Source organism: Rhinatrema bivittatum, chromosome 2, assembly GCF_901001135.1.
Source record: "Rhinatrema bivittatum chromosome 2, aRhiBiv1.1, whole genome shotgun sequence".
In the NCBI taxonomy this organism is placed as follows: domain Eukaryota; kingdom Metazoa; phylum Chordata; class Amphibia; order Gymnophiona; family Rhinatrematidae; genus Rhinatrema; species Rhinatrema bivittatum.
This window is the reverse complement of record NC_042616.1, coordinates 24,208,935-24,223,642: the sequence shown is the minus strand read 5'-3', so window position 1 is coordinate 24,223,642 and position 14,708 is coordinate 24,208,935. Positions and strand designations below refer to the sequence as shown.

At 45.1% G+C, this 14,708-nt stretch overlaps 1 protein-coding gene across 2 annotated transcripts in view; it reads left to right on the top strand.

Annotated features, from left to right (window-relative positions):
• Positions 1-14,012, top strand: part of LOC115083680 (oocyte zinc finger protein XlCOF6-like) — a 31,357-nt gene extending 17,345 nt beyond the window's left edge. For both annotated transcript variants that reach the window (XM_029587639.1, XM_029587638.1), the window contains 3 exons: positions 3,400-3,876; positions 7,007-7,130; positions 8,073-14,012. In XM_029587639.1, the coding sequence (XP_029443499.1) occupies positions 3,415-3,876; positions 7,007-7,130; positions 8,073-9,874 (2,388 nt within the window). In that variant the 5' untranslated portion in view covers positions 3,400-3,414 and the 3' untranslated portion in view covers positions 9,875-14,012. The remainder of the gene's footprint in view (positions 1-3,399; positions 3,877-7,006; positions 7,131-8,072) is intronic.
• Positions 14,013-14,708: the final 696 nt, after the last annotated feature.

Here is a 14,708-nt window from a genome sequence, read left to right as displayed (position 1 = left end):
TTATCCACATTAAATTTCATCTGCCATTTAGATGCCCAATTTTCCAGCCTCACAAGATCTTCCTGCAATTTATCACAATCTGCTTGTGATTTAACTACTCTGAACAATTTTGTGTCATCTGCATATTTGATTATCTCACTCGTCGTATTTCTTTCCAGATCATTTATAAATATATTGAAAAGTAAGGGTCCCAATACAGATCCCTGAGGCTCTCCACTGCCCACTCCCTGCCACTGAGAAAATTGCCCATTTAATCCTACTCTCTGTTTCCTGTCTTTTAGACAGTTTGCAATCCACGAAAGGACATCGCCACCTATCCCATGACTTTTTACTTTTCCTAGAAGCCGCTCATGAGGAACTTTGTCAAACGCCTTTATCCACATGTTTATTAACTCCTTTAAAAAAAGTTGCGACTTGGTCCTCCTTACACACTTTTTCCAGGTATTATTGTCTGATGTGCAGCCCGGGAGGATGCAGCCTTTGCACATGGAGCATTGACTGGGCCACGAGCAGCCTCCCACCCTAATCGAGAGTAGCTTGGGTACATCCCACTGGTCCTGCATCCATCTGTCCACGTGCTAGGAAATGAGAAATTACTACTTACCTGGTAATTTCCTTTTCCTTTTTTTTTTTTTTTTAATTCTTTATTTATGATTTTAGTTCACAAAATAAAATCAAAACATTCCTTATAATTTTCATACAATGAAATTATTTTCAAGGAGAGGGGTTAACATAATTCCAATAACATCCTAGAACACAATGACCATTTCATAAATCAAATCACCCCTTTCCATTTACCAAACAATATTGGGGAGCTACTAATGAGCATAAATTCTAAGGAAAAATAATTCAATTATATAATAACAGAAGTATGGTCAGGCTATATTATCAAACCAAACAGTTATTGCTGGCTAATACTTCTATCCTCATCCTCACGAGCCCTCTGTTCTTCTAAGAATTTTTCCAAATCAGAAGGATCATAGTATATATATTTTTTATCCTTCACCCACATTACACATTTACAGGGAAACCTTATTACCGTTCGTATCCCAAAAGTTTTTGCAATATTTGCTAGGGTAATAAATTTTTTCTGTCTAACTTGGGTTTCCCTTGCTATGTCTGGAAAGATCCAGATCCTCTGGCCCAAGTAGAGAGAGGTCCTATTTAACATATAAAATTTTAAAATTTTATCCCTGTCCTCAGACCGAGAAAATTTTACCACAAGGGTACCCCTTTTCTCCACTTGGGCACTAAGAGATGTCTCAATCAATTCTGTGACATTTAAAGTTAAATCCTGCTGTTCTTGATTTATATTTCCATTTTGGTTACTCTGGCCTATAAAATAAGCTTTAGAGATTAAAGGTAGATCTTCAGATGATAAAGAACATTCAAAAAATAATTTTTTAATTGTTCTCTTGATGAAATTAGCTTACACTTAGGAAAATTTATTATCCTAAGATTTGAGTATCGAACTTCATTTTCCAGGGATTCTATTTTCTTAGTTATTATATTTTCACCTTTAATAATACTGGCCTGTACATTTTTTACAGAATTTAGTTCTTCTTCAACTCTTACTATTGTAGCACTATTACTAGTGACCAAAGGATTTATATTTAATATCACATTTTGCATCTCTTTAATGTTCGTATTTAAATTAGTAATATTAGTCTGTAGAGCTGTTATTGCTTGCCATAGCATTTCTAGGGAAACCTGTTTAGGGGGTGACAATGTAAATATAGGGGTTGAAGACAAAACGTTATGCACAATATTTTCTTGTCTGTCAGAGTTCCCGATGTGTGGGGAAGAAATAAGTTCTCCAGCAATTTTTGATCTTCCGTTGGGTTTCTTTAAATTTCCCCCGACATTATGCTCTCCCTCTGATGATGGACCAGCTGCTACATCGAGCACGCTCACAAAAGCTGGCTTCATACCCTGTGCCTCCTCAATTGGACTTTCTAGTAACATCGACTTCCATATGTCTAGAAAGCCAGGTTCAATGGTATAGCCAGTAGTCAGAGGGGGAGTCGGTACTGTTGGTGCCCCGGGACTGAGAGTCACTTCGCCTGATGGAGGAGATATTTGCTCCTTATCTGCCTCCATAATAGGCCTCTCCGGGGTTGGAAGACCCGACGGTGAGTAAAAGCCAGTTATCATTGCTTGTGTGGGATTTGGTCTGGCAGGTATTGAGGAGTCCTGCCTGACCTTTCCCTTGCATTTAGTATGAGGCATTTTTCACAATACGATTTATCAATGAAACTAGGGATCTACTCACGCTTCTGTTAATCAACACGTTATCCGGATTTAGAGGAGTAGGAGCCGGTTTCCACAGTCCTTGAGCAAAGTTCCTGGCGCCTTCTTCGCCTTCGCCGGCCTAAGCCGGACCAAGCCGCGCGCCCCTTACGGAGCGCGCGGCTTAGGCAGCGTGCGCCGACGGCGGCGGTGCGCCGTCTGTCGCTAGATTTTAATAGCAGCAGACGCGAACTGCTCACTTGACCGAGGGACCTCCTTCTGGGTCGGGGCAGCCGAGTCCCGCTGCTATTCCAGGGATGAAAACGTTTTAAATAAGTCTCTCCCGGTAAGGACAATGGTGACCCACTCCTCTCCGTTTAGCAGCTCCCCTTCCTTTTCCTTAAGGTGGATAGATGGATTCAGTTTCCGGCCCTCGGCTGCCAATTCATTGTGTGATGCTCCTCCTGAGTGGCTGCGTGTTCCAGGGCATTACTGGTAAGTTGTTAATGTGCTGCTTGTCTGAGCTCATTATTTCATGTTGGCTGAGTATTGAAATGGTTATTATGGGCTTTAATCAAGGCTTTTGCTGCTCTGTCCACAATTGCTTTTAAAGACAATTCTGGCAGGCATGGGAGACTGCAGGAGAATAAATCCTGTGACGTCAGTTTGCGCTGTCTCCATCTGCTAGCAGAAGTGCGTAACCCACTGGTCCTGAATCCATCTATCCACCTTAAGGAAAAGGAAATGATCAGGGAAGTAGTAATTTCTTATTGGACAAGTTCCTGGAGGAAAAGTCCATTAACCACTATTAAGGGAGAGTTGCAGAAATCCCCTGCTTATTCTTGGGATAAGCAGCATGGACTCTGTCTAATCCTTGGATGCTGCCAGGTACTTGTGACCTGGCTTGGCTGCTGTTGGAAACAGGATACTGGGCTTGATGGACCTTTGCTCTGACCCAGTATGGCAGGTCTTATGTTCTTACGTTCCAGTGTTACAGTTTCATAGATTAGATTGTAGCTGTGTGAGGTTTGGGAGTTAGCGCTGTTTAAATGTGATGGGTTTGATACAAAGGTGCTGAGAGTGTTTTCTGCAGGGTTTTGTGTTACTTCCCAGAGTGCCCGGTACAGGAGGGAGTTAACTCTCCAGATTCTCTCTTTCTCTCATCCTCAGCCTGACCTGTCTCTGATGCCGAGTACATCGAATAGAAAGGGAAAATCTCGCCCGTCTCTTATGAATGTTCCTGTTGGACCGATGGATGGCTTTGTTGGCTCTGGGACTTCAGTGATGGGATCCAGACCTGCGAGGGTCCAGCAGTCCCAGTCTGTAGCTCAGACGCCTCGCCTGGAGCAGGACAGGAAGGATATGAAGACGGCACTGGGAGTTCTGCCTTCTCCAGAGCCAGATCCCTCCTCGGTGCAGCCTCTGGCAGAGCCCCCGGGGTCAGAGGAGGGGGCAGGGCGGGCTCTGGATCCCCTGCAGCCCAGGACTTTGGGTTCTCTGTGGATGGTTCTGGTGCGGCTGGAAGCGACAATGAGCAGCAAGTTGGAAAGGATTCAAGGGGAAATCTCCTCGCTGGAGCTGCGCTCAGGGACCCAGGAGAAGGAAATCTCTGCTCATGCTAAGCGGCTGCAGGCGCTGGAGAACAAGGTGGGATGTTTACTCTCAAACTCTTCAACATCCGTTCAAATCGTGTTTCACTCTGTAGGAACATTAAGAAGTTAGAAAATGTTGCCAAAGGAAAAATGTTTTAGAATGATCAAATTTCCCAAGAGATTAATAATTATTTAGGGGAGGCTTTGTAAATATCCAAGGAATCTCTTCCTCCAATTAACCAAATTTCTTTTCTAATGAACATTACATTTATAAAGATTTTCTGTCTTTTGTTGCTGATCCACAAATAGAGGAATAAGAAGTTGAACCCAAAAACTGATTTTCTAAACCTCGGTCATTTTTAGTCTTGAGTTCCCAGCCAGGTCACCTCTACCCTCTCCCTTCCCCCGCCACCCTCTATTCCTTTACTGAAGTCACAGTGACGGGGGCTGCCCATCTTCTTTCCTCCTCCAAACTCACTACTTCAGGGGCGGCCAATTCCAGTCCTCGAGAGCCACAAACGGGCCTGGTTTTCAGGATATCCACCATGAATATGCATGGGATAGATTTGTATGCACTGCATCCATTGTATGCAGATCTATCTCATGCATATTCATGGTGGATATCCTGAAAACCTGGCCTGTTTGTGGCTCTCGGGGACCAGAGTTAGCCACCCCTGCAGTCCTTGCTCCTCTAACCCCATTGCCGCCAGCTCCTGAGCTGTATCTGTCCCCTCCTCAATCTATCACTTTCCCCTGTTACTGTTCCTGCTGCTTTGAAACGCGCTGTGATCTCCCCACTCCTCAGAAACCCTCACTGCTCCTTACCTGTCCTGCCAAATATCGTCCCGGCTTCCTCCTCCCGCCTCCCTTTCACTTCCAAACTACTTGAACTTGCTGTTCACCGCCTCTACCTTGATTCTTTCATCTCAAGCCATTCCCAATCCACTCCAGTCTGGTTTTTGTCCTTTACATTCCCCAGAAACAGCTCCTGCCAAAGTCTCCAAGGACCTGTTCATGGCTAAACCCAAAGGCCTTCCCTCAGTCCTTATTCTCCTTGATCCATCTCCTGCTCTGACTCTGTTGATCACCATCTCCTCCTTGATGCTATGTCCTCCCTGGGATTTCAGTTCTCCCTCCTGTCTTGGTTCTCTTCTTACCTCTCTCATTGCACGTTTAATGTCTTCTGGTGGATCCTCCTCGGCTGCCATCCCACTATCACTTGGTTACCTCGGGGCTCTGTCCTAGACCCGCTTCTCTTCTCTCTCTATACTAATTCCCTTGGTGCTCTGATCTCATAGAAATATGATGGCAGAAAAGGCCCGATAGGACTCTCTAGTCTGCCCATCCACCCAAATAACTTAGCGTTACAATTCCCATTGCTCCCTCAGAGATCCCGTGTGCTTATTCCATGATTTCTTGAATTAAGATCATGTTTTTCCCTCCATCACTTCCACTGGGAGGCTGTTCCATGCATCCACCACTCTTTCTGTAAAGAAATATTTCCTAAGTTTACTCCTGAGTCTGCCCCCTTTCACCCTCATCCCATGACCCCTTGTTCTGACTAGGGCCCTAGGCACAATGTTAATGATTGCAATTCCGATGACACCGGAAGTATGCTTACTTCGATATTTCCAAGGCACTTTAGGAGCAATGTCAGAATGGGACCAGACATTTTTGAAAAAAGCCCTGTTGGTGGCGCTACAACCCATTCTGGTTGAGTGGATAACAGAGGAGCCACCAAGGGCAGATAGTTGGAAACACAGACTCTACAAGCTCCTACAGTTTGAATATATGACTGCCAATTCCAAATCCCAGGAGGCGATAGCAAAGTGTCATGCGATATGGAGCAAATATTGGACTACTCTAACATTAACCATGCAAGACTGCGTAAAGAACAGTACTATCCCTTAATAAATCGGAATTTGAGTATTGATGGTCAAAACACGGGGGGGAAGAGGGATAAAATAAAGTCAAACGGGAAAAATAAAACAAAAGTAAACTATATGCTTTTAGTAGGGTTTAAGGTATGCAAAGTAAGAGGACATAAATGTAAGATGTTCTGTATCTGCACTCTTGTAAATGGTACAATTGTAAGGCATATGTTTTGTTGTTCAATCAGTAATAAATGTTAAAAAAAAAAAAAAAGCACTACCAGTCATACCCAGTGCTGTACATGCACACATAGGAGACGGTCCCTGCTCCAGGGAGCTTGCAGTCTAATCAAGGCAAACATGCACGACAAACAAGAATCTGGAAGAAGTGTCTTAGAGAGAATTTAGGATTTAAAAGCAGCATCAATAAGGCGAGTTTTTAAACTGGATTCACTTATGGCCAGAGAGGGAACAAGATGCAAGGACTCAGGAAGTCTCTTCCAGGCACTCGGCAGAGCGAGGCAGAAAGCAGGGAATCGGAAGGTGGTGGAGGAGGAGAAAGGCACAGATTAGAGGAACAGCGTCCACGAGGAAGGGAGAGAGAAGAGAAGAAAGGCAGTGAGGAGCTGCAGAGTGAGTGCATTTGTAGGGGAGGGAGAGAAGCTTGAACTGTAGGTGGAAGTGGACAGAGAGCCAATATGGTGACCTGAGAAGAGGGGTTACATAATCATAGCGAGGTTAAAGAATGAGAAGTCATGCAGCTGAATGTTGAAGAGATTGCAGAGGAGAAAAACGATTCAGCAGGAGGTCAGCAAAGAGCAAGTTACAGAAGTCTAAGCAGGAGGAGGTAAGCGAGGGGAGGAGGGTTTTGGCTCAGAGAGGAAGGGATAGGTTTAAGAGTGTTATAGAGGAGGAACTGACTCACTTTAGCAGTGTTTTGGATGTGCAGGAGGAGGGAGAGGCATCAAAGATGACCCAAGGTTAGGGACTGAGCAAACCAGGAGGATGAGAGCACAGTGAGCCCTCCTGATGTGACAGAATCAGATGTTCCTGATGTTCTGGATAATGCTCTGTTAGATCTGGGGTTTTATTATTCACTGATTTATCCAGGCAGAGACGTTTGATATTCTGGGTCTCTGGGATTAGACTTGCAAACCCCGAAGTCCAGAAAGGAAACTGAGTCCAGGGGAACAAGTCTGGCAGTTCCTGGGGATGAGGGGTCCTGGTGTCCCCTCTTCCATGATAAAATGTTATGAGATTAAAGTCAGCTGAGCCCCTCCACGTGTCCCTGAGCGTTTCTGGTTTGTGTTTTAGGTGCCGGTGACGTTTGAGGACATCGCTGTCTCTTTCTCCCAGGAGGAAGGGGGTTGTTTAGATGAAGGACAGAAGGAGATTTCCAGGGATGTGAAGGAGAATTATGAGACCCTGAGCTCTGTAGGTAAGGATTGCATTATCTCCATTTTTAGTAAGCACAGGGGATGTTGTAGTAAAAGTCAATTTTTCCTGGGTCAGCTCCTCAGCAGGGCTGGATTTAGCAATAGGTGCACGAGGCCTGCTCCTCTCTCCTTCTCCCCTCCCCATGCCTCGTCCTCTCTCCCCTCCCCTCCCCATGCGTGGTCCCCTCATCCTCTTTTTCCCCTCATCCCTGAGATCTCCTCTCTGTGCTGATATTTGAGATCGCTTTTCCTCAATAAAATGAAAGTAAATTATGCAGACACAAGCAAGGTTGGAAAACGACTTTAAATAATGTAATAGAAAAGATGGAAATGTTAGGAATGCTTAGTATGACAAAATGTTTTAAAATAAATAAATAATCCCAGAGGAACCAGCCCCACAGGAATCCTAAAGGAGGGCCCTGTGTGATCTCCAGCGTTCCTGTATTGCCACAGCTTTATTGCTGCTCGGATAAAAATGTCACATTAGTGACAGGGGTAGGTATGATCCCAACTCCTATGTTAAAGGATCTTCACTGGCTCCCTGTGCAGAGTCGCTCTTAGGTGAAACTGATGGTGATATTCAGAAATAAAGTGTTTGATGTCTCCTAAGTTAGGAGGTTATGAGCCACCAATATCATTGAGGGCTGAAGGGACAGGGCTGCTTCTGTTCCCTCTGCGCGTGGATACTGATTGCTACTAACATGTAGAGGGCCTTTTCTATCTCCAGCTCTTCCAGTTGAGTTCAAGATGGAGTGTGATTTAAGAGTTCAGAAAGTGTTTGAAAACTTTATTGTGCTAAGATGTTTTTAATTTATCCATTTTATGTTATCGTATGTTGTTTTATATGTTTTATTTGTAATTGAATGTATATATATCTGAGGTCATTGATAGCTTTCCATGCCATTATCACTGACACATGATTAATTCCTTCTTTTTATATCCAGCAGACAGTGAGGTCATGCAGGAAGAGAAGAGGGAGGAGAATCGAGAAGAACACCCTATAGTATTGACACTTACAGCAGGACAATCAGGAAATGTCTGTGAGAATCTTTCCCAGGGGACTGAGGGGGGAGACATGAGCCAAAGTCATCAGGAATCAGAGAAGAAGGAGCAAGACTCTGCAGGAGAGTCACCGGATGGAGTCACTGCTTGTGAGAGAAGTGACAGGGAGTTCACAGACATCCCTGAGCACCAGGGAGACCTGAGAGCAGAGAGACCCTTCCAGAATAATAAGAGTGTTCAAATGACTTCTGACCTCCACCAGCGAGACGACAAAAGGAAGAAATCCTTTCACTGTGACACCTGTGGGAAAACGTTTGATAGGAAATGTCATTTTGTATTGCACCAGAAAACCCACACAGGAGCGAGACCTTTTCCATGCTCTCAGTGTGAAAAATGTTTCAAACAGAAGGGAACCCTGAAATTACACCAGAGAATCCACACTCAAGGGAATACTTTCAGTTGTATTGAATGTAAGAGAAACTTTTCTAGCAGGGAAACCTTAGTAATACACCAAAGTACACACACAGGTAAGAGACCCTCTCATTGCCCTCAAGATGGGGAATCTTACAGCTCTGAGTTTTCTTTATTACATCACCAGAAAATGGAGACAGAAGAGAGAACATTTTCATCTTCTGAAAGTGGAGAAAACATCATTCAAAAGCAAGGCCTAATAATAAATCAAAAAACACAGAGAGAAGAAGAAATATGCATGTCTACTGATGGTGACAGAAACTTCAATCAGAAAGAAAACTTCACAGAACAACTAAAATTCCAACCTGGAGAGAGAGCATATTCAAGTAGTGAATGCAGTAAAATGTTATGTTATGAGAGAGTCTTTTCAAGAGATGGAAAAACACATTGTCATGCGAGACCATTGTCTTGCAGCCAGGCTGAACAATGCTTGAATAGGAAGACGGACAATTCACAACAGAAGAAAATCTCCAAAGTAGAAAGTCAATTTATATGTACTGAGTGTGGTAAAAGCTTTAGGCATAAATACACTCTGACAATCCACCAGAGAATCCATACTGGATTGAAACCTTTTCCATGCTCTGAGTGTGATAAATGCTTTAAGACTAAGGGAGGGATGAGACACCATCAGAAAATCCACACAAAAGAGAAACCTTTTACATGCTCTGAGTGTGATAAATGCTTTAAGAGTAAGGGAGAAATGAGACGCCATCAGAAAATCCACACCGGAGAGAAACCATTTACATGTACCGAATGTGGTAAAAGCTTCAGTCAGCAAGGGCACTTCAAACACCATCAGAGAATTCATTCAGGAGAGAAACCATTTACATGTATTGGGTGTGGTAAAAGCTTTGGGCATAAATACACTCTGACAATCCATCAGAGAATCCATACTGGATTGAAACCATTTCCATGTTCTGAGTGTGATAAAAGCTTTAGGCATAAGTGCAACCTGACGACTCACCAGAGAATCCATACTGGATTGAAACCATTTCCATGCTCTGAGTGTGATAAAAGCTTTAGGACAAAGGGAGAACTGAAACTTCATGAGAGAGTCCACACTGGAGTCAAACCAATTCCATGTTCCGAGTGTGATAAATGTTTTAGGACTAAGGGAGGAATGAGAAGCCATCAGAAAATCCACACAGGAGAGAAGCCATTTACATGCTCTGAGTGTGATAAATGCTTTAAGAGAAAGGGAGACATCAAAAGCCATCAGAAAATCCACACAGGAGGGGGCGCTGTTCAGCATCTGATGCGGAAGGACGTCTGACTACCAAGCTCCTCCAACCCCGAGCCCTAACAACCACTAAAACTTGGCGAAATAACCTGAAATTGCGCCCTACGAAGTCCTCCTACCTGCAAGAATACCTTCATTGCATTCTCCATGGCAGCCAAACGCAAAACCACCGACCTGCGGCAGTTTTCTTATGAAAAACTTCAAACGGACCCTATCCAAGATGGCGGCGACCACGAGGGACCCGGCCCGGAGGAAGCCGCGGCAGCGGAGGACACTTCAGACACTAGGTCGGGTAGGCATACTGCGCATTTAGATCACCACCTCACTAGAGATGAGGCCAGACAATGGTTTATAGAACTGCGCTCTGATTTAAAACAATTTAAGCAAGATATTATGGATTCAGTGGCGGGTCTTAAAGAAGACATGGCTGCCTTGGGGACACGTGTAGACGATTTAGAAACCCGCATTGACAGTCATGGGAATGCTCTTAATCTCTTAGATACGCGGTGCACTACAAGCTCATACTGATTTGCAGGCGATACAGGAAAAAAATAGAGGACTTAGAAAAACAGAAGCAGGCACAACAATTTACGCTTCAGAGGGATACCCGACAATCCTGAGTTTGCTGATGCCTCGGAAGTGGCCCTACAGATTTGCAATCATATCTTATCACAAGCCCAGGAGGGAACCCTTGATTCAGAGACCGGAGCGCCAGAGGTCCGGCTGGAACGTGCGCATAGGGCCCTGGGTCCCAGGAGGGACCAGCGCCCGAGAGATCTGGTGCTTTGCTTTCACAGTTTTACTGTGAAAGAACAAATGTATTTAAAAGCCAGGCAACTGAAGGAATTAAAATGGCGAAATCAAACCATCTCGCTCTTTCAAGACTTGGCACCAGTGACCTTAAAGAAGCGCTTTGAATTGAGAGACGTTACTGTGAGCCTAAGGAATAATGACATTCGGTACCGCTGGAATTATCCATTCGGATTATCCTTTCAAGTCCAAGGAGGTAATGTACAGAATCAAAAATATGGAAGAGGCATTTGAGGCCTTCACCAAGGCGCAGCTCCCGACTACTTTTCAAGCCCCTAAAACACCGTCGCATCCAATGAAAATGGATGCAGCACCGAGATGGCAGCGGGCTGATAAAGGGGGGGAAAAGACTCCGACGACAGTCAGACAACCATCGCCCTGCATTATCCGAGCAACGCTGAAGAACAGGGCTGAACTGTATGATTTATATGGTGTTCTATAGTCCTGGAGGAGCAGGGCATGTGGACGCACTCGCTTCATGTATCTTCAAAGCCTGGTTTGTCTATAAGGATTTTCTGCTTTATCTGTCAGGTTCTTGCTTAGATGTAGCACTAAGAATTTCGTTATGCAGCTACTTAAGTTCCAGCTTCTGATGTGTTTCACTTAGGTGGTTGGGGGCAGGGGGAAGAAGGGACTGTACGCTATTGGATGCGGGTGACTCCCTCAGGCAAAGTATCCCCAGGGTCATTTGAGGGATACTGTTGGACTGAATGGGTACGTAAAAGGGACACATGGGACTCTCTTTTTAGATTGGCTGGGGAAGAGACGCCCTAAGATTATCAGTCTGGATAATACGCAGCCACAGCCTTGGCCCGTTCAGGCATCGTGCCTCAGTCAAGGCAGGAACTGCACTTGTGGGCAGCTCTACTCTGACCTTACACTGCATGAATGGCGACTAGGGTCATTTCTCTCAATGTCAGGGGGCTGAACACATCTCGTAAACGCTCTCTCTTACCCAGAGAGCTGCAGAGGCAAAAAGCGTCCATTGTGTACCTACAAGAAACGCATGTTCGCAAACATCATGAACGTCTTCTTCGCTTCGCCCAATCCCCTTCCAGTTCTTGGGCAGCTCGCACCAAGCACTCTAAATATGCGGGGGTGGGTATACTCTTATCTTCATCCCTGGTATATGAGGAACTTTGTAAGATAGTGGATCCCCAAGGCAGGCATCTCCTTTTGCAAATTAGGGTGGGCAAGCACATAATCGCTCTCTTAAATGTATATTTCCCTAATACAAATCAATTGGCATTCCTGCAAACGCTGGATCTGATCTTACACCAACACCTGGCGGGAGATCTCCCACAAGGCGGAGATTTCAATGCCATTTTAGATCCCATCTTGGACACTAGCTCTAAGTCTGGGCCAGCCTCCAAATTTAGGAATAAGTGGCGTTTATCTTTTGGACAAATGGAGTCTTATAGATATCTGGAGAAAGCATTACCCGCACTCACGCTCTTACACTTTTTTCTCACATCCACATGGCACATAATCCAGAATAGATTATTTCTTTTTCTCCGCCCTGACGCAAAATCAGGTCCATAAGGTGGGCATTGACAATATTACATGGGACAGATCACGCCCCGATCTGGGTGGAGATATGCCTCACGGATTTTGAGAATGGGCATAGGCAGTGGAGACTCAGTGAATGCCTTTTAAAAGACCCCGAATTTAGTGAGCAGATGATGAAACACTTGGCTGATTATTTCAGGGAAAATCAGGTTGATGATATGTCCCCTCTCACTGTCTGGGAGTGCTCAAAAGCGGTAATGCGTGGCCTGTTTATTGCTAGAGCTGCGCATTGCAATCACGACAGAGACAAACAACATAAATTACTGGCATCAGAGCTGGCGTCTCTCACCCAACAACATAGCGCCACACCCTCTGAGGTTCTATATAAGAAACTGATTCAAGTTAAGGATAAGCTGAGATCCCTGGAGGCCTCAGCGATTAGTCACCATCTCACCCTGCTGAAGCAACAATTTTTTGAGGGGAGCAATAAGGCAGGGCGGTACCTGGCCCACTGTCTAAAAGCAGCTCAAGCACAGACTGTAGTAGCTAAGATCCAAAATGAATAGGGGTTCTTTATTACTACGTCTGCTGGCATACGAGACTCCTTCACTGGCTTTTATTCCCGACTTTACTCTAGTGACACATCTATACATGAAGAGGACATTGACCGATACCTGCAATCCGTCCAACTACCCTTTCTTACCAGTGCCCAACAGGCGTTTTAGATAAGCCTATTACTCCGGCGGATGTGCATGCCGCTATCAAACAGCTGAAGCCGGGCAAAGCACCGGGCCTGGATGGATTTACTGGGGCTTATCACCGCTGTTTCGCTAAGGCATTAGTGGGTCCTTTAACTGACATGTACAGTTCATTACTGGGGGAGGCGTGGATTTCTAAGGACTCAAATACGGCTGGCAGCACTGTATTGGCAAAGCCCGGCAGGGCGTCCACCAAATGTAGCTCTTCTAGACCTATATCTTTAATTAATATTGACTTGAAGATATTGGCTTGGATTTTAGCAGCCCGGCTGAATGGAGTTCTGCCGGGCTTGGTCCATAGTGATCAGGTGGGCTTTGTTCCTGGCCGTATGGCGGCGGCCAACATTCGACGCATTGTTGACATCATTGACCTGGTGCATAGTTCAAATACACAAGCCATCCTCCTATCACTGGACGCAGAAAAGGCCTTCGATCTAGTGCACGGGAATTCCTTCTTGACATGGCTGAGGAAACTGTATGCTCAGCCGCTAGCTACAGTCAAGGCGAATGGAAGGGACGGAGAGCCTTTTGAGATGCAACGGGGGACACGTCAGGGGTGCCCGCTGTCACCGCTGCTGTTTGCCCCTTTTTTTGGAACCATTCACCACCAGGGTGCGGGAGGCGTCCCACGTTCAGGGTATAAGGAGAGGCGATTCTCATTTCAAGATATCCTTTTTTGCTGATGACGTAATGTTTACCCTTGTGAACCCGGAGGTGTCCTTACAAGGAGTTATGTCTGAGTTAAGTGGGTTTACGTCAGTCTCCTGCATGAAGGTAAACTACGATAAGTCGGAGCTGCTAAATTTAACTCTGCCACCAGATGAGGTGCCTGCCCTTAGCCGGAAATTCCCTTTTAAATGGGCAACATCTTCTTTGAAATATTTGGGGGTGCGATTAGGCTAACATCCCAAGCAGCTCTTTGCATTAAACTATGACCCCCTCGTATGCTCCATTCAAGCTGATCTCAACAAGTGGCATCAGCAACATCCATCTTGGCTGGGACGGTTGGCCATTATTAAAAGGAATATGCTACCGCAATTTCTCTACTTCTTTACCACTATTCCCATTTTTCTGCCCACCACCTTGCTTAAAAATGGCAACCAATTATATGCAGCTTCATTTGGCGCAAACACCCCCCTCGGATTGCCAGGGCCACATTATACCAACCGAAGACCAGGGGTGGTTTGAATCTTCCTAATTTAAGATGGTATTTTGGTGCAGCTCAGCTTCGAGCGCTAGTTGGGTTACACCGCTCTCAGGATCTACCACAATGGGTCCGATTAGAGCAAGCGTTGCTGGGCACCTTCCCCATAGCGGCTTTGCCCTGGCAGCCCAGATCGTCATGGGGTCCCAATCAATACTTTCCTTATGCATTACACACTACTTTTAGGATATGGCAACAGTGGAAAGATACATTGGTGGGTAACATACCATACTCCCTGATGACTTACCTGTCTACTAACACGGTATACTCTACCTCTGATTCGTCTAGGAATTTGAGGCAGTGGGCACAGTCGGGCATCACGAGTTTAGACCATGTTCAGCAACAGGGTACCCTCATGTCTTGTACACAAATTTGCGCACAGTACTCTCTTGACAGCATTGATTTTTTGCATTATGCTAAGTTATATCATTTTGTTCACAGAGGGTTGTGTAAGGGGATCCTCCGCCTGACTGGTACGTTATTTGAGAATTATTGTAAACACGCTGCAGTAATTAGAGGAATTATATCTAAAATTTACGCTCTTCTCATCAGTAAGCCACCTGACAAACCCAGACATCGTGTAGTC